This window comes from Dromiciops gliroides, chromosome 4 (genome assembly GCF_019393635.1).
Source record: "Dromiciops gliroides isolate mDroGli1 chromosome 4, mDroGli1.pri, whole genome shotgun sequence".
NCBI classification, from domain to species: domain Eukaryota; kingdom Metazoa; phylum Chordata; class Mammalia; order Microbiotheria; family Microbiotheriidae; genus Dromiciops; species Dromiciops gliroides.
Genome location: NC_057864.1, coordinates 36,228,476 through 36,253,325, shown reverse-complemented (window position 1 = coordinate 36,253,325; position 24,850 = coordinate 36,228,476). Strand labels below are relative to the sequence as shown.

Genomic DNA, 24,850 nt, shown 5'->3' with positions numbered 1-24,850 from the left:
CTCTTCTCAGCAAAAGTATGGTCCATGATAGTTCCAAAGGACTCATGATGGAAAATGCTCTCCAAAATCCAGAGAAAAGGAACTGTGGAATCTAGGTGTAGATTGAACCATACTACTTCTATTTTTAAAATTTTTCTTTTTTGAGGTTTTTCCCTTTTGCTCTGATTCTTCTTTCACAGCATGACTAATGCAGAAACGTACATATATAACTTAAATCAGATTGTTTGCTGTCTTGGGAAGGGGGAGAGAGGGGACGGAGGGAGAAAAATTTGAAACTAGGAATCTTATAAAAATAAATGTTGAAAACTATCTCTGCAAACTGGAAAATAACAAAATACTTTTATGGGGAAAAAAGAATTGTACTGCTTTAGCAGTCAGTGGAAACCCAGGGTCCAATAGATGAAGGCTCGAAAAAGAGGAATGTATAGTTAGAGTAGGGGTGATGGCCCTAGACAATGCTGAGATACTGATAGACAGAATAAATGTAGAGTATTTATATGTACTCTCCACTAAAGTCCTATTGCAATGCTTCATTGTGGAGCGTTTTTAGGGATTATGCCCACAAAGCACAAGCTTTGGCTGGACCTAGCAAGTTGGGAAGGGTTTGAGTATGAGTCCAATAATGGACTATATATCAGTCATCTAAGATCTAAGAACTAAACCGGGAACTAAATTTGCAAATATGTTGTATTCCTTACTTGAGAACTGTTCCTATCCTCTGACTACTTCTCTACTGGGGAATAGTTCTTATTCTTATGTATTACTAGAGTTTGGCTACTTGATGAAGCACATCCCAGCCATAGTAATTCTCAAAGACCCACTAAGGGTTGCGTCCTGTATCACTTCCCCCATGCTGATTTTGACATCCCCAATACTTTAGGTTCTTTCATGCTCCAAACCTTGATAGTTGGGGTCAACGTGGGCTTGCTCTCTCTTCATCAAGACCACAAGCTTTGGCAAGGAGAATCTCCATTTCTAACTTAGAGACTGAAGCAAAGGGAAAGAATGGGGATGCCAAAGCAGGGTTCTGAGGTTTTAGGGTACAAGAGGAAATTTGGGGTAGCCTTGACTTTCTCAGTAAAGTAGGTGAGATCCGTTATGAAGAGGGGAAGGGGAAAAGCTGGTATACAAAGTCTAAAAACAGGTTTCAAATAGCTATTGTAGAGGGACAGAAAGCTTATTTCACTTCCCCCTCTTTCAGCTGCCAAGTGGGAAACTTTTTAACAAGACTGGCAGAAGAATCTCAAGCTATAACACGTGAAATCTCATTTTTGGACAAACCCCTCAAACATCCAAATAGACCATAGCAGACCTTGAAGTTGACACAAAGTAGCTGGAAACATTTAAGAACACACCATTGTGCCATAAGCTAGGCTTTCAAATCCACTTATCTGAAAGGCAGCATGGGCTAAGAACTAGTACACTTGAGTTCTGGTCCTGGGACTGAAACTACCTACTAGCAGGGAATCTCGATCAAATTTCGCCCTTTGTTGTCTGTTTTCTCATCAGTCTAATCAAGGTATTTAACAATGATTCCTATAACCTTGCCCAGCTCCAAGTCTACATTTAACATTTGTTGTTCTATCATTTCAGTTGTGTCCAACTCTTCATGACCCATTTTGGCGTTTTCTTGGGAAAGATACTGATGTGGTATGTATATATGTAAGTATGTATGTGTGTGTGTGTATATATAGACACACACACACACACATATATATATATGTATGTATATTCCTGTAATTAGAAAAGAAGGGAACAAGCATTTATTAAGTACCTCCTATGTGCTAGGCACTATGCTAAGTACTTTACAAATACCTCATTTGGTCTTTACATAGCATCAGGGAGGTAGGTGCTATTACTATCCCCGTCTTACAGTGGAGGGAACTGGGGTAGACAGCGGTGAAGTGACTTGCCCAGGGTCACACAGCTAAGTAACTAAGGCTAGGTTTGAACTTCCTGACTCCAGGACCAGCACTCCATGCACTAAGCTATCTAGCAGTTTAGAGCTGTTAATTAGGCTACAGACTACACAAGAACGTGCACCTTATCTAATATAAACTCTGTCTTTCCTTCTGTACCTAGCACAGTGTTCTGCCCCTAGTAAAAGAGGAATAAATGTTTGTTGAATTTGATAATTTGATTTGTTGAAGGAGGCCAAAAAGCAATAATATGAGGAAGCAAAAGTTGAAATATATATATATATATATATATATATGAAAAAGGAATGACAATAATTAAAGATAGTGAAAGAAACTCTTTCCATATCCTCTCTTTTGGGTTGTTTTTACTCAGCTTTAGAGCACAATGGGCAAACACTTTGAAATTCTAGGTGGAAACAATGAGTCTTTTCTTCATTTCTCATGCCTAAGTAATTCTTCATAAAAATTAACCACCTTGGGATAACAAGGATGTGGTGAATATACTCTAATCCTTGCTTGGCCTAGGTATTAGAAAACAGTGGCTTAAGCATGCATAAGGGGAGAAGATATGGGTTAGAAGTTCTCCTATAGGGGTGGCTAGGTGGCACAGTGGATAGGATAAAGCACCAGCCCTGGATTCAGGAGGACCTGAATTCAAATCTGGCCTCAGACACTTGACACTTACTAGCTGTGTGACCCTGAGCAAGTCACTTCACCCTCATTGCCCCACAAAAAAAAAAAAAAGTTCTCCTATAAGTCATTGCCACACATGCTTTCCTATTAGTTACATGTTATAAAGGGGAAAAATAGTTAAAGGATCTATGATTTTACCAGTTTGAGGAATTCCCTCTGGTAACAGAATGCAGGCTACTTTTGATCTAGAAGATAAATCCTAGGGAGTGACCTGAGGCATACATAGCTGAAGTGACTTGCCCAGGGTCAAGGAGTTTAAGTATCAGAGGAAGGATTTGACTTTAGGTGTTTCTGAATCTTAGCCAGGCACTCTATCATGCTATTTCAACATTGGACATCAAGTAGATGATTTAATTCTCATCACCCACCCCCACCCCACCCTGTGCATCCTCAAAAAGTTCAGCCAGGTTCTGTGCTTATATATTGCAGGTAGGTGGGCAAGCATATGTACCACAGTTTTACAGAAGAAAAACAACATATGGAAACAGGCACTATTATAAAAAATGATACATTAAGAGACAATAAATCTAAATTATACTTTGACTACCAAAATCCAGACTATATTTAGTAAAAAGTTGCAGAATTAGACTGGATCATTTTAGAGATATTCAAAGTGTGAAAAGTATTTCTTCCTTCCTTCCTTTCTTTCTTTTTGGTGAGGCAATTGGGGTTAAGTGACTTGCCCAGGGTCACAAAGCTAGTAAGTGTTAAGTGTCTGAGGCCGCATTTGAACTCAGGTCCTCCTGACTCCAGGGCTGGTGCTCTATCCACTGAGCCATCTTTGTCCCACTCCATGCCAAATTCCACTATGCTAACCTAGACAAAATGATGTCGTGAAATCAAGAGAGGATGGATGGATACCTATGTATTCCTTAGTTTCCACATAGAACACTGGCTGCATTGCTTGGTCTGGAGTCACTTGACTTAGCAATAGAGTGAATTACTCCTAGCTGGCCCCTCTCATGTGAGCAGCACCACTATGTTTCAGCTCCTCTCTTCAGGTGTTCCACTGGGTGTGACTGTCCCTTAGTGCCTTCACCCCTGCCTAGGTAGAGCTTCCTGAACCTGCTGGGGGAAACCCTGATAGAACAAGGAGACTGTCTGAGGCAGATAAGGCACAGGGGCTTAGAGAGAAAGATTCTCCTGTCCAAACCTCTTTCCCCCTAATACTGCTGTTTTGTTTTTTCTTTGCCCAGGGGAATCCACACAGGTCTGGATTCATGTGGTTTACTTTTTTGCCTCTGCTTTTGAGAAGTTATAACAGTGCTTAACAATAACTGGTTCTTTTGAGGCCCAGGAAGGAAAAGACCCTGCATATTCAACACTTTAGAGAGGTTCCCTCTCTTTCTCTGTTTAGCTAACCATAACGTCCTTCAAAACCATTCTTGAGCAAATGAGATTGTTGTTCAGCCATTTTCAGTCACGTCTGATTCTTTGTGACCCCATTTGGGATTTTCTTGTCACAGATACTGGTGTGGTTTGCCATTTCCTTTTCCAGCTCATTTTGCAGATGGAAAAACTGAGGCAAACATGGTTAGGTGACTTGCCCGGGGTCGCACAGCTAGTAAGTGTCTGAAGCGGTATATAAACTGATCACACATTTTTAATTTTAGTTTCATCTCGATGTGAGTTTATCATCAAGATACCAAAGTACGGCTAAGTAAACAACAACATAAAATATAGTTTTAAAGAAACTGATAATCTTCTAAACAAATAGATCCCCTCTTTGGGAAGAGAAAAGAGAAAGGGGAGAGAAGACATCACCATCATCATTCTTGGCACAGAGCCCCGCGGTCTTTTCAGTATTGGCTCCATGAGGCTTTTTTTTTTGTAATAAACATTTTTATTTATAATTTGGGGTTCCAATTTTTATCCCTCTTTCCCTACCTCCTCCCCAAGGTGGCAAGCAATCAGATATGTGTTATACATGTATGATTATGTAAAACATTGCCATATTTGTTATTTTGTACAAGAAAACTTGATTAAAAGGAAAAAAAATGAAAGTGAAAAATAGCATGCTTCAGTCTGTTCCATCAATATCAGTTCTTTTTTTGGAGGTAGATAGTGGGTTTCATCAATAGTCCTTTGGGATTGTCTTGGATCATTGTATTGTTGAGAATAGTCAAGTCATTCACAGTTCTTCATCAAACAATATTGCTGTCTCTGTGCACAATGTTCTGGTTCTGCTCACTTCACTCTACATCAGTTCATACGAGTCTTTCCAGGCCTTTCTGAAGTCATCCTGCTTGTCATTTCTTATTCCATCGCTATCATATACCACAGCTTGTTTAGCCATTCCCCAATGGATGGGCATTCTTTTGATTTCCAATTCTTAGCCACCACAAAAAGAGCTGCTGTAGATATTTTTGGAGGTCTTTTTCTCTTTGGGGGAATGTCTTTGGGATATAAACCCAGCAGTGGTACTGCTGGGTCAAAGGGCATACACAGTTGTATAGCCCTTTGGGCACCATGAGGCTTTTTGTAGCTCAGTTCCCAAATCACAGCAGTAGCAGCAACAATATCAGTGGAGCTCCTGATCCCCACAAGTTCCTCCTCTTTCTTTCTCAGTTGTGCCACAGACAAGTCACGTCCTATCCCAAGTGAATTGCTCATCCTTCGCTTCTTAGAAACTTCCAATTCTCTCCTTTCTTTAGGATGAGCACATGAAGAAACTACTTTCAAATATGGGCACACAGCCTTATTGTTCCCTGGGGTCTGGAAGAACCCTATCTTCCAGAAGACACAAGGTCCAGATCTATGGGAACAACCTGGGCATATGGGGTGAGTCACGTGTAAAGGACAAGAATCACACAGGACAGGAAGGTGTGGATGGACTGGGATTTGCATTGTTGTAGGGAATACGCACACTAATGAGATCACAAGTGTATTGAACTGTCAAAAAGGCATTTGAAAGAAAACATCTGCATGCTTGAGCATACGAATACACTTCTTTAGTTTGACTTTGTTGACTATACATGTTTATACACATGCATTCTCATATTTATCTTTCACTTGGAGCAATGTGTCCAGATCATATGTACGGCATGTATGACATTTAAATTAAAACATATCAAGTATCACAGAATTCTAGTTTAGCAAAATGTCAAGGAAAGGGATTTGTGTCTCCCTCAAGAGAAACAGTAGGATGCTTTGAAATATCACATTAAGAAATCTACCTTCCAAAGAACAGAAAGAAGGCCAGAAAAGCAGGCCAGCTTTTAAAGCTACAGGTTGGTCATATCAGATTCTTAAAAGGAAAAATGAGAGCCACATAGTAGACCTGCAGCTTCTTATACAATATTTTTCATTGTACTATGTATGCAAATATCAATTCTATTTGGTGATTATGACCCAAATAAAAATAAAAATTAAAAAGAAATAGGTCTCTTCTATTAGACTGTAAAAATAATGAGAATAACCAGCATTTTTTTTTTCCATGTAAGCTCCTTGTGAGCAGGGACAGTTTTATTCATTGTATTTGTATTACCACCCTCTAGCACAATGCCTAGTTCATCCATAGTAAGCATTTAATACATACTTGTTGAGTAACTGATTGATTGAACTTGGCCTAATAATTCAAAAGGAAAATGTAGCTGAGTTGGTAGTTATAATAATTTTATGTTTGTTTTTCAATGTTATTACTTTTCAATCTGAAGTAATGAAAAATCATTTCCCTTGTTAAATCATGCACCTGGTAACTTACCCTTTTCTCCATAATAAGCAGATTGCAGTGGTTGCTGGGATTTTTCACAGACTTCAGGAGAATCCGATTTTTTCACTAAAGAAGATGCAGACATCTGTGTACATTTCGACCTTTACAGATTTGTGGAAACAAGAGAAAATTGGAAATAAATACACAAATTAATAGAGGACTAAAAACCATTCATTCAAACAAATGGTGGAAAAATCTATGACCCACTCAATCACCTCTTCTCTGAGTCACTTATACCAGTCTGAAATGGGAAGAAAGGAGATGAAAATACAGACATATTGGGCTAGAGCCATACACAGATAGATTGGAGTTTTCTATTTAGTGTTATTTGAGGGTTATGTTGAGAAATCTCACTTACACCCACATATTTCCTCTATCTTCCACAGTTTTGCTATCCCTTCTTGGTCTGAAATTCCCACCATTCTTATTTCTAAGATTAGACAACAGAGGTATTTTGGATAGAAGGCCACTGATAAAAAGCATTCCTAGGAGAGGGAAGAAATGTTTCCATTTGGGGCTTGGATTCGAGAAAGGGAAACCTTCTACTTTAGTCCTCTCTCATATGAGCATGAATTTGATTAACAAATTACGTTATGGTCTTCATGGCCTCATGGATCTTTTGGAAGTCATAAAGAGCCCAAGGGGATGAGACACAGGATAAATAAGTGTAGCAGAGGGTGGTATGGAGAGAATGAGGATAACAAAGCTAGTAGATCCCTGGCCAGAAAGGGAAGACCTGAGCTCCACTGATCACACAGTGGGGAAGGGATTGCTGAGAAGACTTTGCTTTCATCATGGTTTTACCTAACACAAGTATTCCTGAAGATGGTGCAACAACAGTATTTGGGGAGAAAGGCCCTTTGTCCTTTTTTTTTTTTTAAGTGAGGCAATTGGGGTTAAGTGATTTGCCCAGGGTCACACAGCTAGTAAGTGTTAAGTGTCTGAGGCTGGATTTGAACTCAGGTCCTCCCGACTCCAGGGTTGGTGCTCTATTCACTGCACCACCTAGCTGCTCCACTTTGTCCTTAAAATGGACATTGAGAACTAAGGGCACATGACAGCAACCCTCTTTTAGAACAAGGAGGTGCCTTCCAATCATAGAATGTTAGAGTCAGGAAGGATTTGGGGGATCATATAATCCAACAACTTTATTTTATGGATGAGGCCACTGAAGCCAAGAAAGATTAGACATCTGGCCATAGTTATACATAAGAGCCCGTGCTTAAATTCAGGTCAGCTGACTCCTGGTCTAATGTGCTATGTTTGTGCTTATAAGAATAAGGATTTATATTGAGAGTTTCCCTTCAAATACAACTTCCACATATGGTGTAGTAGTATTACCTTGGTAAAACTGGAAGTAGAGCTCTTCGAGTAAAACTATATTTCTTAAGATCCACATTTTGAGACTTATTTATCTGCATCTATTGGAAGACAAAACAAATTCATTCTTGTTCATACGTGAATACATTTTAATAGATGAATGGTTTAGTGAAGATCCTTGGGCAATATAAAGGCTACAAAAGTAACAGCAGGAAAACTATAGCTGGCTGCCATGAAATAATCTTGTGCTGCCAGATGAGTTGGGTTGATATTGGTAGAAGTGGTGATCACTTCAAACTCTATGTATTGCGTCACCTGTCACCACATCCCTCCTTTTGGCCTCTGGTAATTTGAATCCTTCAATCACGTTTCTACCACCAGCCTGACTGTTCTCCGGCTCCACAAGAGGACATGTACTGCTCCACCCTTAGCTGGGGAACGGCTTCATAAAACAGCATGAGACTGTACTGAACTTCATTTATTAGGTAGGAATATGACATTCTAATGACTTTTTTTTCATCTGGTACGAATTTTCAGATCACTCAAAAAGGGAGTTCATGTTCAATGTCAGCCTTCAGAACTAGTGAGGGCTTTGCATGTGGAAGCAGGAAAAAGGCCTGGCAGATAAGACCTTTAAACTTAGTGTTCCACTGAAGATAGAGAAGTCCCTAAAGGTAACAAATAGGGCAGGACTGAGATATTGAACAACAGTTAGGATCCAAAACAAAATTTTCATAGGCTAGGTCACTGGGCTAAATCTGCTAAATTTAAATGTAAAATAATTCACTACAACTAAAAAATTCATTTTACAAGTACAAGATAGGGGAGAAAGGTATCTCAGAGAGCCATGCCTCTGTGCCATGCCTTCTCCCCATGAGAAGAAGTCCAAGGATTTCTCTCTTGGCTTCCTTTCCCTAGCGCCTATTATTTTATTCTAATTGGGAAAAAATAAGTACAAGATAGGGAGATATGGTTAGATAGCAGTTTATCTAATAAAGATTTGGAGATGTTAGTGGACCAGAAGCTCAATATGAGTCAATAGTATGGCATGGTAGCCAAGAAAGTTAATGCAATCCAAAGACTATTAAGAAAGGCATTGTATCTAGTATGGGGGGGGGGGTGGCTGATAATCTCACTAGAGTAGCCCTGCTCGGACCACATCTATAGTATTGTATTCCATCCTGGATGCCACCTTTTAGAAAAGACATGGATAATCTGGAGATGATCCAGAAGAAGACAAATAGGATGGTGGCGGGGCTACAGATCATGCCGCATGAAGATGAGCTAAAGAACTGGAGATGCTTATATTGAGTAATTGAGAGTCGACTGAATATATGCAGACCTAAACAATATAACATTGTTCAGGAAACTAACCTTGAGGCGTTTAACTGGGGGAACAGATGAAATGGCATCCCTGTGTCTTAAATCAGTTAGATAGGAAGACAACTTTGATTCTCTCATTTCTGACTTCTGTGCAACTCCAATTTTACCTTTGAAAAGAAATTTAGGATTCTTTAGGCCACATTTATATGTTTTTATAGAGATTAATTCTCCAAACCTAATAGTTATTTTTTTCATATTGCCTACAAAAGAAATACAATTGTACATAGGGATTATATTCAGCATAATGTAAACATTCTATTTTGATATTTAAAAATAAGTTTCCATTATCAAATTCTAAAGCCTAAAATGATCCCATTCTGAGGAACTCACAGCAGTCATGTCCACATGTCTCTTTACTTTTACAGTGGTGGTGGCAATCTCTGTTTCCAGATATTTTGCAAGTATTCCTTCTGCTGCAGGTGCTTTCTAAAGTAGAATAATGATAATGATAATCAGAATAATAAATGACTGCTCTTAATGTTACTAATTTTTATTTTGTTTCTTTTATACATCCATTAAACAAAGTGATTATGAGTATTGGTCTCCCTCAGATGTTACCATTTTCTGCATACAGCATTGTAAGAATATTCTTGAGAAAACCGTAGCTGGCCTTGGCAATCAATAAGAAGGTCCATCTGGTAGTGGTGTATGGGAATGGAGTGGAAGAGGAAATGACTGAAGTAGAGAGACCCATTTTGAGGTGAAAGCAATAGTTCAGTCAACACACACGATGAGGGTTTCAACCAGGGTGGCAACAGTGAAAATGCTAAGGAGTTATAAAAAACTATCCACAATAAACACTTTTTAGACTATGTAGATTAATTTGTGGCTAGGCTGCCATTAAAGGCAATTGACACCAATACTTCCTGAAGCTTTGAAGTTTGCCAAGTTTGCAGCTTAAATACTCTATTTGCTCTCAAAACCAAAATTAGTTATAAGTAACTCTGTGTGTGATCTTGAATGACTATTTGAAACACATTCACAAGCACTTAGCACAGTGCCTAGAAAAGAGCAAGCGCTTAATAATTGTTTTGACATTCATAAATAAAGGCATCTTCATTCATTTAATTTCTTTAGTTTTTGGAGCTGAAAAAGGAAGGGGATGGATTACATGATCTGTAAGGTCTCTTTCAAATCGACCATCCTATGATTGCATTATTAATGTGGAGCGCCATTACCTCTGTAACTTAGCAGGTGGTCCCTGAGAGTGATGGTGACTCCCAAATTCATCTCCTCACAGACAATTTCGGGTAGGCTGTTTCTCAGACAATGGACATGTAATTACACATCTAGAGGCATAAATGTTATAAGATCATATATCTAAACCTGGAAGAGCCTTAAGGGGCCAGTTAATCCAATCTACAGATGAGGAAACTGAGGCCCGGGAAAGTTATATACCACGACTCAATTCATACAGGTAGTAAGAACTATAAGCAGGATTTGAACCCAAATCCAAAATCGTGTGAATATGGCTTCTACCACACACTCTCTTGCATCTGGACATCTTGAAGACTGATCCCCTGAGCTAGATAAAGTTATATTTGCTATCTATTTAATGTGACTTTTTTGACTACCTGAATATAATTTATAACCTGATAAAATTTTAAACTTATAATAAAATTGTCTTTGCTATAGTCAAGACAGACAGCTAGAGATTGCGTTGCTATGGATATGGGTGCTTTATTCATGTGGAGGAGTATGAAAAGGGGAAAGGGTTATATCTGGAGGCCATAGGCGACTGGAAGAAGTTGTTATATTCTTAGGTGACAGAAGTGGTCATGAGGGCACAAACTTGGCATTTCATCACAGAAACAGAATTAATGGAAAACTTCCTTTGCTAAAGTCAAGCACGCTACTGATGCTAATAACCGGAGAGTTGATGATTATGAAAAAGGAAAAGGGTTACAAAGATAGAAGGAAGAAATGCCTGCTTTTTCAATCTGGGATATATGTGTATATACATATAAAATGTATATATATATATATGTACATATACATATATATATATATTCAGTCAAACGGTTTTAAAGCACCTACTATATGCCAGGCACCGTGCTAAGGGCTGGGGATGCAAAGAAAGGTAAAAGACAGTCCCTGATTTCAAGAGGCTCACAATCTAAGGGGGGAGACAACATAAAAATAACTATATATAAACAAGCTATATATAGGGTAAACTGGAAATCATCCACAGAGGGAAGGCACTAGAATAAGGGGATTGGGAAAAGCTTCTTGTAGATGGTAGGATTTTAGCTGAGATGTGAAGGAATCAAGGAGATGAGGAAGGAGTGCACTCAATGCAGGGGGAACTGCTAGTGCAAACAAAGAGTGTCTTATTCAAGAAAGAGGAAGAAGACCTGTGTTACAAGACTAGAGTCCATAGTGGGGCAGAGGATAAAATGAGGTCTAAGAAATGAAGAGGTGTAGGGAATGGGGAGGTCATGAAGGGCCTTGAATGCCAAACAGAAAAATGTATATTTGATCCTAGAGGGGACAGAGAAACAATGCAATTTAATGAGTGGGAAACAGGAGTTTTGTGGGGAGGGGATGTGACATGGTCAGACCTGTGCTTTAGGAAGATCACTTCTTAATAAGTGAGTGGAAGACAGATTGCAGTGGGGAGAGACTTGTGGAAGGCAGACCAACCAGAAGGTTTTTGCCATAGTCCAGGCATTAAGTGAAGAATACCTACACTAGGCTAGTGGAAATAACAGAGAGAAGGGGACATATACAAGAAATGTTACAAAGGCAGAATGGACAGGACTAATCAACAGATTGGATATGAGAGGTGAGAGAAAGTGAGGAGTTAAGGATGCCACCAGCATTGTAGGCGTAGGTAACTGGAAGGGTGGTGGTGTCCTTGACACTAACAGGGAAGTTAGGAAGGGAGAGGTTTAGGGTGAAATAATGAGGTCAGTTTTGGACAATTAAACTTTAAGATGTCTACTGGACGTCCAGTTCAAGATGTTCAATAGGCAGTTGAAAATGCAAGACTAGAGGTTGACACTAAGGTTAGGGCTGGACAAGTAGATTTGAGAAGTCAACATAAAGATAATAACAGTGTAGAGGGAGAGTAGAAGAAAGAAGACTCAGGATAGAGCCCTGTGGGATACCTACAGTTAGCAGGAGTGACCTAGATAAAGATCCAGGAAAGAAGACTGAGAAGACACAGTTGGATATGTAGGAGGAGAACCCGGAGAGAAGTGTCATGAAAACCTAGAAAGAAGTATCAAGGAGAAGATTGTGATAAACAGCATCAAAGGTTCTAGAAAGGTCAAGAAGGATGAATATGGAGAAAAGACTATTGGTTTTTTTGCAATTAAGATACTGTTAGGGGGCAGCTAGGTGGTGCAGTGGATAGAGTACTGGTCCTGGATTCAGGAGTACCTGAGTTCAAATCCAGCCTCAGACACTTTATACTTACTAGCTGTGTGACCCTGGGCAAGTCACTTAACCCCCATAGCCTTGCCAAAACAAAAAAAAAAAAAAAAAGAGAGAGACTGTTAGTAACTTTGGAGAGAGTAATTTCAGTTGAATGATTGTTAGAAGCCAGACAGCAGAATTAAGATGAGAGTGAGAGAAAGGAAATGGAAGTAGCTATTGTAGATAGACTTCTCAAGAAGCTTAGTCCCAAAATGTAGGAAAGATATAGAATTACAGTTAGCAGGGAATGATGGATCAAGAGACAGTCTTTTGAGGACGGGGGAGACACAGACATTTTTGTAGGCAATAGGGAAGCAGCTAGTAGTTAGGGACAGATTGAAAAGATGCAAGAGAGTAGGGATGATATAGGAAGAAAACTACTGGAGGAGACAGGATAGAATGGGATCACTTGTGTATGAAGAGGGCTTTGCCTTGGCAAGAAGGGCCACCTCTTCACGTGAGAGGGGTAAAGGAGGAAACAGTGGCAGAAACTAATTGGGTAGAGTGAGATGAGGAGGAGAAAAGAGGAGCTCCCCAAGAATGGCCTCAATTTTCTCAGTCAAATATGAGGCAAGGTTCTCAGCTGAGAGGGTTGGGGGAGGAGGAGCCATGGGAAATTTAAGGAGAGATGAAAAGGTTTTGAAAAGGCTGTATGGTGGTGAGATAGTGAGTTGATTAGGGAGATGTAAAAGGATTGCTGGGGCAGCTAGGTGACCCAGTGCATAGAGCACCAAGCCTCATCAAGAAGACCTGAGTTCAAATCCAGTCTCAAACACTAGCTGTGTGTCCCTGGGTAAGTCATTTAACCCTGTTTGTCTCAGTTTCCTCATCTGTAAAATAAGTTGGACAAGGAAATGGCAAACTATACCAGTATCTTTGCCAAGAAAACCCCAAATGGGGACATGACTGAAATGAGTGAACAAAAAAAGGATTGCCTTGTAGCAATAAGGGCCTATTTGAGGTAATACAACATAAATTTGTAGTGGACTTAATCAGCCTGGTTTTATGATATTCTCCTAGACATCCTCTCTTAAAATGATAAAAGTTGGCAATTTGGGAGGATAGAGGCAGTAGAATAAAATGTTAATGATTTTGAAGAAAACAAATGTCCATGATAGTAAACTGGTGGCCTCTTAGCTAACAGCTGAAATGTTTATTCAAAGAGATTTGGAGCCTACAGGGCACAAAATAAGCTTTAGAAACCTCTTTGAAAGACAAATTAAGAATTGAAATTCCTGGGGCAGCTAGGTGGCACAGTGGATAAAGCACCAGCCCTGGATTCAGGAGTACCTGAGTTCAAATCCAGCCTCAGAAACTTGACACTTACTAGCTGTGTGACCCCGGGCAAGTCACTTAACCCCCATTGCCCCGCAAAAAAAAAAAAAAAAGAATTGAAATTCCTTTACTTATTTAAATAAGAACTGTAGAAAACTGATTTACAGGTTATTTTTTTAAAGTTGCTTAATTTAAAAAAAGATTTTTAATAGTAATGGAGCATATGCCACCACAAAGTAAATGATTATAGGAATAAAAAGATTTGAAGAAAATTAGTGGAAAAATCTGGAAAATATTGTTTGCTAAAATATATTGGCATTGGGGCAGCTAGGTGGTGTAGTGGATAAAGCACCAGCCTTGGAGTCAGGAGTACCTGAGTTCAAATACGGCCTCAGACACTTAACACTTACTAGCTGTGTGACTCTGGGCAAGTCACTTAACCCCAATCGCCTCACTAAAAAAAAAAAAATATATATATATATATAGGCATCACATTGTAAACAGATAGATAAGGGGTTTTAACATTTTTAACACTATTTAAATTGTGATAGGGTAACCACAGGCCCAAGATCTAATTCTTTAGCTCAAAAGACTGGTATGTCAGTGGTCAGCTTACCCTTACTCAAACTCAGCCGATTCTGATATAAATCAGAAAGCTAAGCTATGAATTTGCAATTAGAACTATAACTACTCATCACACAATATACTTGTGCTGGCCTGTCAGCACATTCTCTTCCCAATACAGAAACTTACTTGGAAAACCAAATTAAGAGCAGAAGGTTGCTTGGTGAATAGAGAACATTTAAAAAAAAAAAAAAAAGGAAGTTGGAAGCTCTTAAGAAACACATTCAGCAAATTGTCATAATCCTCATATCTAAGGATATAATTGTCCAAAAAATAAGGTATTCATCTAGACTACTCCAAAAAAATTGTGTCCCTGCCCTCCACCTCCCCACCCCCCCACTCCAGGACAATGCTATGTCAATTCCTCAATAATTGGTGTTTTTGTCATTGTGGGTCCTTTCTCCATTGACACAGATTTCAACTGTCTAACACAACAGAAGGCAGTCTTCAAGAGCTGCTATGGCTAAAAAATGTGTTCCTCTGTGTCCAGTCTAGTGACAAACCTTCTTAAGCTTGGTTAGGCTAGTCTTTGAATTACAGAATAATAATCTGTGACCTGGGCCCATACTAGAAGATTCTCAACTTTGGTTCTTTGTTGTTTTCATGTTGTCTCCTCCCTTAGACTGTGAGCTCCTTTAGGGCAAGGGGCTGTCTTTTGCCTTTATATTCTGAGAGTTTAGCACAGTGCCTGACACAGAGAAAACTCTTAATAAATGTTTAGGAGAAAGGTGGAGCCAAGATGGCTGAGTAAGGCAGGAACTCACCTGAACTCTCCCAAATTCATCTCCAAACAACTACAAAATAACACCTCAAAATGAATTCTGCAGTGGCAGAACCAACAAAAGGACAAAGTGAAACAATTTTCCAGCCCAAGACAACTTAGAAAGTTTCTAGGAAAGTTCTGTTTCATTTGGGTAAAGGGGGAGTATAGTCCAGTGAAGGAAGCATCCAGGCAAGCCAATGGAGAGACCCCAGAGCCCTGGTACCAGTCACCAGCTAGGCCCTGCACTCCAAGGCATAGCAGGCCAGCTATGAGGCCCCATGCTCCTAGTGCAGCAATATAGTAGCAAGGCCCCACATTTGCAGCACAAGAAGCCTGGCATAATTCCCCCTGTAGCCCATGAGCAGGGACCAATTTTAAAAATCATGAAATAGGCTGGGAAAATGAGCAAAAAACAGAAAAGAACCTGCTCACAGAAAGTGACTATGGTGACCAGGAAGATCAAAACACAAATTCAGTAGAAGACGACAATGTCAAAATGCCTACATGCCAAGCCTCAAAAAATGTGACTTGGTCTGAGACCTAAAAAGAACTCCTGGAAGAGCTCAAAAAGGATTTTAAAAAATCAAATAAAATAAATAGAAGAAAATTGAAAAAATAAATGTTATACATGAGAATCATGAAAAAGGAGTCAACAACTTGGTAAAGGATACACAAAAATGGGAAAAGATGCTCAAAATTCACTGAAGAAAACAACTCCTTAAAAAGTATAATTGGCTAAATGGAAAAGTAGGTACAAAAACTCACTGAAGAAAATAATTTTTTCAAAAAGAAGAATTGGGCAAGTGGAAGTTAATGACTTCATGACACATCAAGAAACAATCCAACAAAATCAAAAGAATGAAAAAAATTGAAGAAAATGTATGATATTTCATTGGGAAAAACAACTCACCTGGAAAATAGATCCAGGAGAGATAATTTAAGAAATTACTAGACTACCTAAAAACTATGTATGATTTTTTAAAAAAGCCTAGACATATTTCAAGAAATTATTAAAGAAAACTGCCCTGATATCCTAGAACCAGAGGGCAAGATAGAATTTGAAAGACTTCATCAATCACTTCCTGAAAGAGATCCCAAAATGAAAATTCCCTGGAATATTGTGACCAAATTCCAGAACCCCCAAATCAAGGAGAAAATATTGTAAGCAACCAGAAAGAAACAATTTAAATACTGCGGAGCCACAGTAAGTTACATAGCATTTGGGAGCTCCTACATTGAAGGATCAGAGGACTTGGAATATGATATTCTGGAAGGTAAAGGAGATAGGATTACAACTAAGAATAACCTACCCAGTAAAACTGAGTTTATTCCTTCAGGGGAAAAATGGATATTCAATAAAAGAGAGGACTTTCAAGCATTCCTGATGAAAAGACCAGAGCTGAACAGAACATTTTATTTTCAAATGCAAGATTCAAGAGAAGCATAAAAAGGTAAATAAGAAAGAGAAAGTATAAGGGATTCAATAAGGTTAAACTGTTTACATCCCTATACAGGAAGTTGGTATTTACAACTCTTACGAATTTTATCACTATTAGGGCAATTAGAAGGTGTATACCTAGAGAGAGGCATGGATATAAGTTGACTTTGATGATGTTATCCAAAAAATAAGTGTTTGCTGTTGTTGTTGGCTGGTCGCTTGGTTGAACATTCTAGAGTTGTTCTTTGTTGAAATCATTTTATAGAATTCAGGATCATCTCCTCACTATAATAAAGCATTGGGCAGTTCTAAAGCCTGAAAAATTCTTCCTCTACTTTCTTCTTCTTTTGTAATACATGAGGACCAACACTCTTTTGTTTATATTTCTCATTTTTCTTCATAATTTAAAATTTTATGGTTTATTTTATCTTTATTAAACATCTACGAAGTGTTCTTAATCTCCTTAGTAACACATCTCCAAATCATATTTTAGGATGGATTATTGTAGGAAGGTGTACTATTGTTAGCTACTACCATTCATAATGTATAAATTTTTGTTAGTAAGGAAATTAGTCAAAAGAGTTACCTTTTCCTGACATTTACCTAATTCACTTTCTCCCTAATATCTAGTGTTTATCCTGGGATTTACCTTAATTTGGAAACTGTAGCTCTCTCCCCACTACCTAGGCAAATAAATTCAAATTCAATGTAAACTTTAATTTTATACCAATTTGTTTTGTAAGAACAAAATATTGTAAAAAGAAACACTAAACTCCATAAAGAAACCTTTATATAGAACACAGACGATTTCCATCATCTCCCATATTTTTTACCTTTTCTTTAGGGCCCTTTGTTTCTGCTAAGCATTCTTAACCTGGTCCTGATTAACCCAGTTCAACCAAGGACATGGAATATGTAAAGCAATAATTATGACTTATCTGAAAATAGTAGAAAAAGCAAGAGACTGAGAATTAGACAATTTCAGTTCTAATCCATGATCTAACTCTAATTAGTTCTGTAACTGTAGGCAAGACACTTATATTTTTTGGCCTTGGTGTTCTCATCTATAAAGAAAAGGGATTAAACCAGATGATCTTTTAGCTCTCCTCCAGCTTTAATATTCTATGACCTCTAAGGCTCTGTTTCTTTGCTCTGAGAAGGAAGTCAAGGCAAGGGGGAATTATCTTCTCCCAGAATATAGGAATGCAGAAGACTAATTCTAGACATCAACTCAATCTGGTGTATACTGACCCTACATAGCTATTCTCAGGAGATAAAAATAATGGCCTGGGCCCAAGGAATTTGTTGAAGATTCTGGAAGCCTCCTGGAAAAATCCAGGAAAATTGACATAGGACTCAGGACAGGATCATTTATATTTATCACTTGCTTATGTCGTACACAATATTTCAGAGTTTTCAGAGTATTTTCTGCATGAGAAAACAACTCTGTGATATAGTATGAATATTATCTTTTCCATTTTACAGACAACAAAACTAAGGCTTAGAGAGATTAAGGTCACCAGGTTATTAAGCAGTAGAGTTCATTTAGTTTTACTCCAAGTCTAGAGTTGTTTCCACTACATCACTCTTCTCCTGGGCTATCACAAAAGAAAGAACTTGGAAAATATACATCTTTTTTTTCCTGATTTCACTGGATTAGTTTGATTCCTAATATAAATTGATAGAGGTCAATAACTAGAAAACTAAGGTGCTCAGCGAATATTAACTCAAACTGTAAACTTAGGTGTAGTTTAAAGCTAACAGATTTTTTCAGGGTATTTGGGAACATACATTTCCATAGTTTTGCATAATGTGCATATGAATTTACATGTTATATTTTAAAAGACCTAGCTGCAAATATGTAAAATAAAATAAAATGAATTTATTAGTGAACAAGTGTCTTCCGAGCAAATATTCAGAGCCACAAGGAGGAGCAGAGCAGGGCTGAGAGCCAGCTTCCTCAGGCTGTGGGAAAGGATCAAAATAAGAACTTTCCACAAAAAACAAGAACCTCCGGCATCCCTGATACACTTAAGTCTGCAGCCTAATCAGAAATTCAGAGCTGAGTGTCTATGCACAAATGACATGAGTTCATGTTTTTCATATTTTTTAAAGTCTTGCTCTGTGCAATTCCTTATTTTTTTTCTGATAGGTTTGAACACTTCACTTTTGCATTATTTTAATAAAAGAAAAAGAGCACATACCCTCTCAGCTTTTGTGTTAAAATGCAACATTTTAATAGCAGTGTTATTTAAATAGGAGAGGATCACACTGGTAGTGTCCTTGAATGAGCAAGTTAACACACATGGCACCAGCAAACATGGTGGAAAGCGGACAGCCTCTTGGCCACTATTTAAATGCACACACTTCCAAGAGGCACAAGTAATGATCTTGTCCTTACATGTTCTTTAAGTACATAAAATTTTCATGCTCAGAATAGCATTTAAAATGCTAATTACTTTAAAAATTCCAAATCAATTTTCTTCAAATCTAGCAAAGTACATATTTCTGGGTTACACTTTGTTAAAGACTAAGCTTGAAGCTGAAACTTTCAATTATTTTCGGAAGTCAGGCAGGGAAAAAAATGAGGTCTTGTTTCTTTACAATGGCCAGTTATTTCATTTGTGACATAAGCTGTAAAAAGCAGAAATGCTTTTCTTTAAACTTTATAAAAATATGATCATTTGGAGCTATGACCAAACATGAAAAACTTCAGCTGAAGTCAACCACCCTGGAACGAGGACCCTTACCTGAGCCAGGCACTTCATTGGCTCTTCCAGAATCCTCTTTGCTCTGCTCCAGCTCCAGACCAGTTGCCCCTCTCTCCCTACTCCCCTCCAGATGACCCTACTCTGAAGACAACTTAATGATTGGCGAGGCCCTGCCTGGAACCTTCCACATCATGAGAAAGTCTAGCCGCATTGTTCACTCTACACAACCAGCCTACTCCACTTCCACATAAGCTGCCTGACTCTAAGGACTATAACTTAAAAAATCAGAAATACGGGGCGGCTAGGTGGTGCAGTGGATAAAGCACTGGCCCTGGATTCAGGAGTACCTGAGTTCAAATTTGACCTCAGACACTTGACACTTACTAGCTGTGTGACCCTGAGCAAGTCACTTAACCCTCATTGCCCCTCAAAAAAAAAAAAAAGGCCACCAACAAACAGCTGCCTCCCCTTCCCTTCCTCTCACTGTCTTCTTATCTCTCTTCAGTCTGGTTTCTAACTTCATCAAAATTGCTTTCTCCAGTTAGCTGAGGATTTCTCAATTGCCAAATCGAATGGATTTCTCAGTTCTCATGCTTCTTTTCCTCTCTGCAGCCTTTGACACTGCCAACTACCCTGTTCTCCTTGACAGTCTTTTTTCTCTAGGTTTTCATGAGACCGATCTCTTCTGGTTTTCCTCCTGTGTGTCTGAGTATTCCTTCTCAGTCTCCTTTTCTGGATCTTCATTCAAATCAAACCTGCTAACTAAATGGAAAAGCAGGTACAAAAACTCACTGAAGAAAATAATTTTTTCAAAAAGTAGAATTGGACAAGTGGAAGTTAATGACTTCATGACACATCAAGAAACAATCCAACAAAATCAAAAGAATGAAAAAATAGAAGAAAATGTATGGTATTTTATTGGGAAAAACAACTTGCACAGAGCTTTGTTGTGGATCTATTCTCCTCTCCCTCTATGCCATTTCACTTGGGGATCTCCTAACTTCCTATGGATCCAATGATCATCTCTATGTTGATGATCTTCAAATCTACTTTTCGATCCTAGCCTCTCTCCCAACCTCCAGACTCAAACCTCCAATCGGATATCTCAAAGTAGACATCTGATAGATATCTTGAATTCAACGTATCCAAAACTGATCTCATTTATCTTTCGCCACCTCAAGTCTTCCCCCTTCCTAACATCCCTATTACTGTCAAGGGCATCACCATCCTCTGTCACCCAGACTTGTAGCCTAGGTGTCATTCTTGACTCCTCACTCTCTCGCCGCCCCCCAATATCCAATCTATCTATTGCCTAGTGCTGCCCATTCTATTATGAACATTTCTTGTTATGCCCTCTTCTCACCATGACATGGCCCTCATCACCTCACACCTAGATTAATGCAATAGCTACCAGTGGGTCTGCCTGCCTCAAAGTCTCTCCCCACTCCAGTCCATTCTCCATTCAGCTATCAAACTCATCTTCCTAAAGCACAGGTCTGACCAGGTCACCCTTCCTACTCAATAAACCCCAGTGGTTCCCTTTTGCCTCCAGGATCAATATAAAGTTCTCTAGCTTTTAAAGCCTTTCACAGTCTGGCCCCTTCCTACTCCTTCAGTCTTCTTACACCACACTCCCTCCACAGTGACACTGGCTTCTTTGATATCCTCCACACATGATACTCCATCTCCTGACTCTGGGAATTTTCTCTGGCTGTTCCCCCAATGCCTGGAATTCTCTCCTTCCTCATCTCCTCCTTCTGGATTCCTTCAAGTCTCAACTAAAATCTTACCTTCTGCCAGAAACCTTTCCTGATCCTCCTTAGTGCAAGTGTCTTCCCTTTGAGATGATCCTAAATTCATCCTGTCTGTATCTTGCTTATAGTGAGCTGTTTGCTTCTTGTCTCCCCTATTTGATCATGAGCTCTTTGAGGGCATGGATTGTCTTTTGTCTTTCTTTGGATCCCCAGCACTTAGCACAGTGCCTGGCACATAGCAGGTACTTAGCCAATTCCTGTTGACTTGACTTGGAAAGATGTTTTCACAAAGTCAGGAGAAACTGTTAATAGGAACTTCTTCCTCATCTTAACTAGAAATCGTTCCTTCCATTTCCCTCTCAGAGGAAGCAGAAGAAGGTTTAATGCCTCCTTTCCTCGACAGCTCTGAGCGTATTTTCTAGATTAAATACCCTGAGTTCCTCCATATGCTCTTGGTGTACACAATCTCAGTCCCCTCACGTCATCCCGGCTGCTCTCTTCTACACATATTCAAACGCGCCAATGGCGTTCTTTGATTTGGCAATCACATTTCAGGAAATGCTTGTTTTCGCTCTTTCAATCAAAAATCGTTAAGTGCTTCCTGTGTGCAGACACTGCACTAACTCAAAGGGGAAAGAAAAACTCAGATGAGACGCTATTCAGAATTTGTGTAAATGCTGGCTGCCCAGCTAAGAAATGGTCCTAGTGCTCATGGAACGTAGAGTCACAAATGTACATGACGAATATCTATAATACACAGCGGTACATGGAAAGTGAGGTCTGAGAGGGAAATTGTTAATGAGTGGGAGGATAAGGGAAAATTTCAGGGAGGAGGTGACATTGAGTTGGGTAGATGATAGATAGCTTGCTAGATAGGACTTCAAAAGGCTAAGAGAGGCAGGAAAGACCTTCCAGGCATGAGCAAAGGCAACCACATATTCTCTATTGATTAACTAACAAGGCTAGAAGACCTTATTTCATGAATCAATCTAATATAATGATGGCAATAGTGACAGCAGTGAAGAAGGGAGAGTAGAGAAAGTACCATTATCTCCACCTTCTTCCTAGTGTGACGAGTGAAAACCCCAAGAAACAGAGCTTCTGGGTAATTAATAATTGCTGGCTAGCCTGCAATCAATAAATTGATGGTCAGTGGTTTCTCCCAGTAACCAAAGACCCCAAGGGAGACTCTGAAACACCTTAAATCCTTTCTGAAAAAGAACTCCCCTGACAAATGAAAATCAACCCTGACTGGTGGACATTTAATTAGGAAGGGGGCTATAAGTCTTCAGCTCCTCCTGCTGAGCTTCATCATGGGACACAACAGCTGCAGGGCAGGTAGCCATTTCCTTCTAAACCTTTCTCATGAGTTTTTTCTCCTTCATAAGATGGGTTGCCATAAACTCTAATGGAAGGGATCAAGGAGAGGAGGTTCTTACACTAGGCAAACTCTTGTCCAGACTGGATTCTGTTTATACTCTGAACAGAAATCAGGTCTCCCAGTTGGGTGGAGTTCTGCCCACCTAGTTAATTCATGTGCCTTAGGGACTAGGAGCAAATCTCATTACTCTCAGCTGTGCCCTTCAGAGATTGACTGACCTTTTCAGTAATTGGGCTTTAATAGAGATAAAAGGAAAAGGGTGGATCACAAATTAATAATTAGTTATTAATATGAATGTAACATTAATTCCTCTCATTACCCAGAAAAGGAGATAATTATTAGAATCATAAAATAAATTTATTAACCAATGTAAATGAAGGCATGAAGATAGGAAAGTACAAAACATGGTAGGGATGGTGAGCAGTCCCACTTGGCTGGAGTAAGGAGTCCACTGAGGAGAGTAATATGTGAGGTCTGGAAAAATAAGGTGAAGCCTGACAATGAAGGGCTACAAATGCTAGGCAAAGCAGTGTGAATTTTGACTTTGTAGACACTATCAAGAAGTTATGTGTAAAAAAAGATGACTGTTTCACACTAAAACACACTGAAGCAGAGCAGATAACATTGTCTCCTGCCAAAGAAAGGTTTGCCCCTTGTGGGTAGTTTTCTGCAGGACAGCCTTGGGTTGGGGCATGCGGGTAAAGGGACACGATTCATGATTGAGAGGCCTCGGCATCCAGGATACTATGGATGGAATACTTAAGGAAGATTGAGAACTCTGAGAAACTTGGAGAGTTGATTAAGAGGCAAGCATGAACTTTTCAATGGCTGACGGGTCATCTCCATAAAGCCACAGACATGTGGTACAGCCAGCCCCTCAACATATTCCTTGTAACCCAAGAGACTGATAAGAGTGGACTTTTGCTAAGGTGAAATCTCTCCTTGCTGGAGCTGGATCTTATCTCACTCCTAGATGAAGACCTCATTTATTCTTAGGTATTCATTCCATTATTGTAATCTGCATAACTTCCTTGATTTCTATTTACAGCTTACTTTGGTAAAGAGATTTACCAGCTATTCATGGTGGTCTTTTGTGTTACCAGTATTTGATGGGAGAGAACTAAGCTAGTGATAATAAACTAATTATAAAGCCTCCCCTTGAGACTGACCAGGGAAAGTGGCATTAATTCTGAGTCTCAAGGTATCATACCTTTAGCCTACCAATATTTGGAGTGTAGCAAATAGATATAATTCTTACCTAAAACCCTTCTTGTAAATAGGCAAGGGGAAAGGCAAGCTCCTTTTTCAGACTTTTTCTCCACAGACTTCTTCCTATTCTCTACAAAGGCTAAATTCAGTCTCCCTTGGAGATGGTGTGGGTCAGATCTCAGATCGGATATTTCCGTGACATACTCAAGGCAGCCATGTTTATATTGGGAATATTAGGCAATATGACCTCTGATCCAGAAAGGCCTTTTCCTTTCCATATGTGTAGCCTCTTCCCGACCAGAAATAGGCATATCAATCGTTATCTATTTTCCTCAGATTTGGCACAAGGGTCTATCAGCCCTTGTATTTGCTATGGGGCCTTGTTCCAGTAAGTACATGCATGGCACCCCTGCCCTTCTCCCTAGATGGGCCATTTAAAAAAATCTTCCTCCCCATCCTATAGGATGGTTTTTGTTGTTGTTTTTTTTTCCTTTCAGGAAGAGAAGAAAAAGATGTTGAAGACATTTCTGCTCTAAAGTAAAAGGAGTAGGTGCAGAAAGATCTGCGTACACTTGCTTAAATGGATGCTGCCCCTCCAATGTTCTCTCCTCCCTGCTCCTACTCTCCTTGGCCACCACAGTACAGAGAGAAGGAGGGTGAATAGTTATGCTAGTTTAATGGGAGGTGTGATCCTAACACTTTTCCATGACTGTCAATGAACCCCTTCACCTCAGTATCAAGAAAAGCAAGTGATAATAGTGCCTGCAGGAAAACACTCCTCAGATCTCTGAAGAGAGGCACACTCTACCTACATAAGACAACAAATTTTTCTTAGTGAGGAAGGAAAAAGATGGGCTGCTAGAACCATTAATGCTGAAGTCTTCCACTATAAGCCTGATTTGGCCCCATGTGGAGACCTCCTTGCATGTGCTTTGCTGTCAATGTTGCCTTCTGTGTATAACTATCAGAGTGGACTCAATCAGGAATACTATTTCAAGGTTTATGAGGATGACCTAGGAATACAAGATCCTTTACTTCTGCTCTCACAGCTGCCTGAGAAATATCAGCTCTAACTGATTCATTAATTCATAGGTTTCATAGGATTTAGAGCTGGTTAGAAGTAATTCAGGACAATCTCTTAAAAGATGAGAAAAGTGAGGCCCAAAGAGATGATGTGACTTGTATCGACATGTGTAGGAAGTAGCTGAGTCAGGCTCAAAAACAGAACTTCTGACTTCTAAACATATT

General features: G+C 39.3%; 1 protein-coding gene across 1 annotated transcript in view; it reads right to left on the bottom strand.

The window, feature by feature from the left end:
• Positions 1–24,850, bottom strand: part of HFM1 (helicase for meiosis 1) — a 112,797-nt gene that overhangs the window by 21,532 nt on the left and 66,415 nt on the right. The window contains exons 30-33 of the mRNA XM_044003107.1: positions 9,358–9,453; positions 9,019–9,134; positions 7,666–7,745; positions 6,316–6,425 (exon numbers count right to left, since the gene is read on the bottom strand). Coding sequence (XP_043859042.1) covers positions 6,316–6,425; positions 7,666–7,745; positions 9,019–9,134; positions 9,358–9,453 — 402 coding nt within the window. The remainder of the gene's footprint in view (positions 1–6,315; positions 6,426–7,665; positions 7,746–9,018; positions 9,135–9,357; positions 9,454–24,850) is intronic.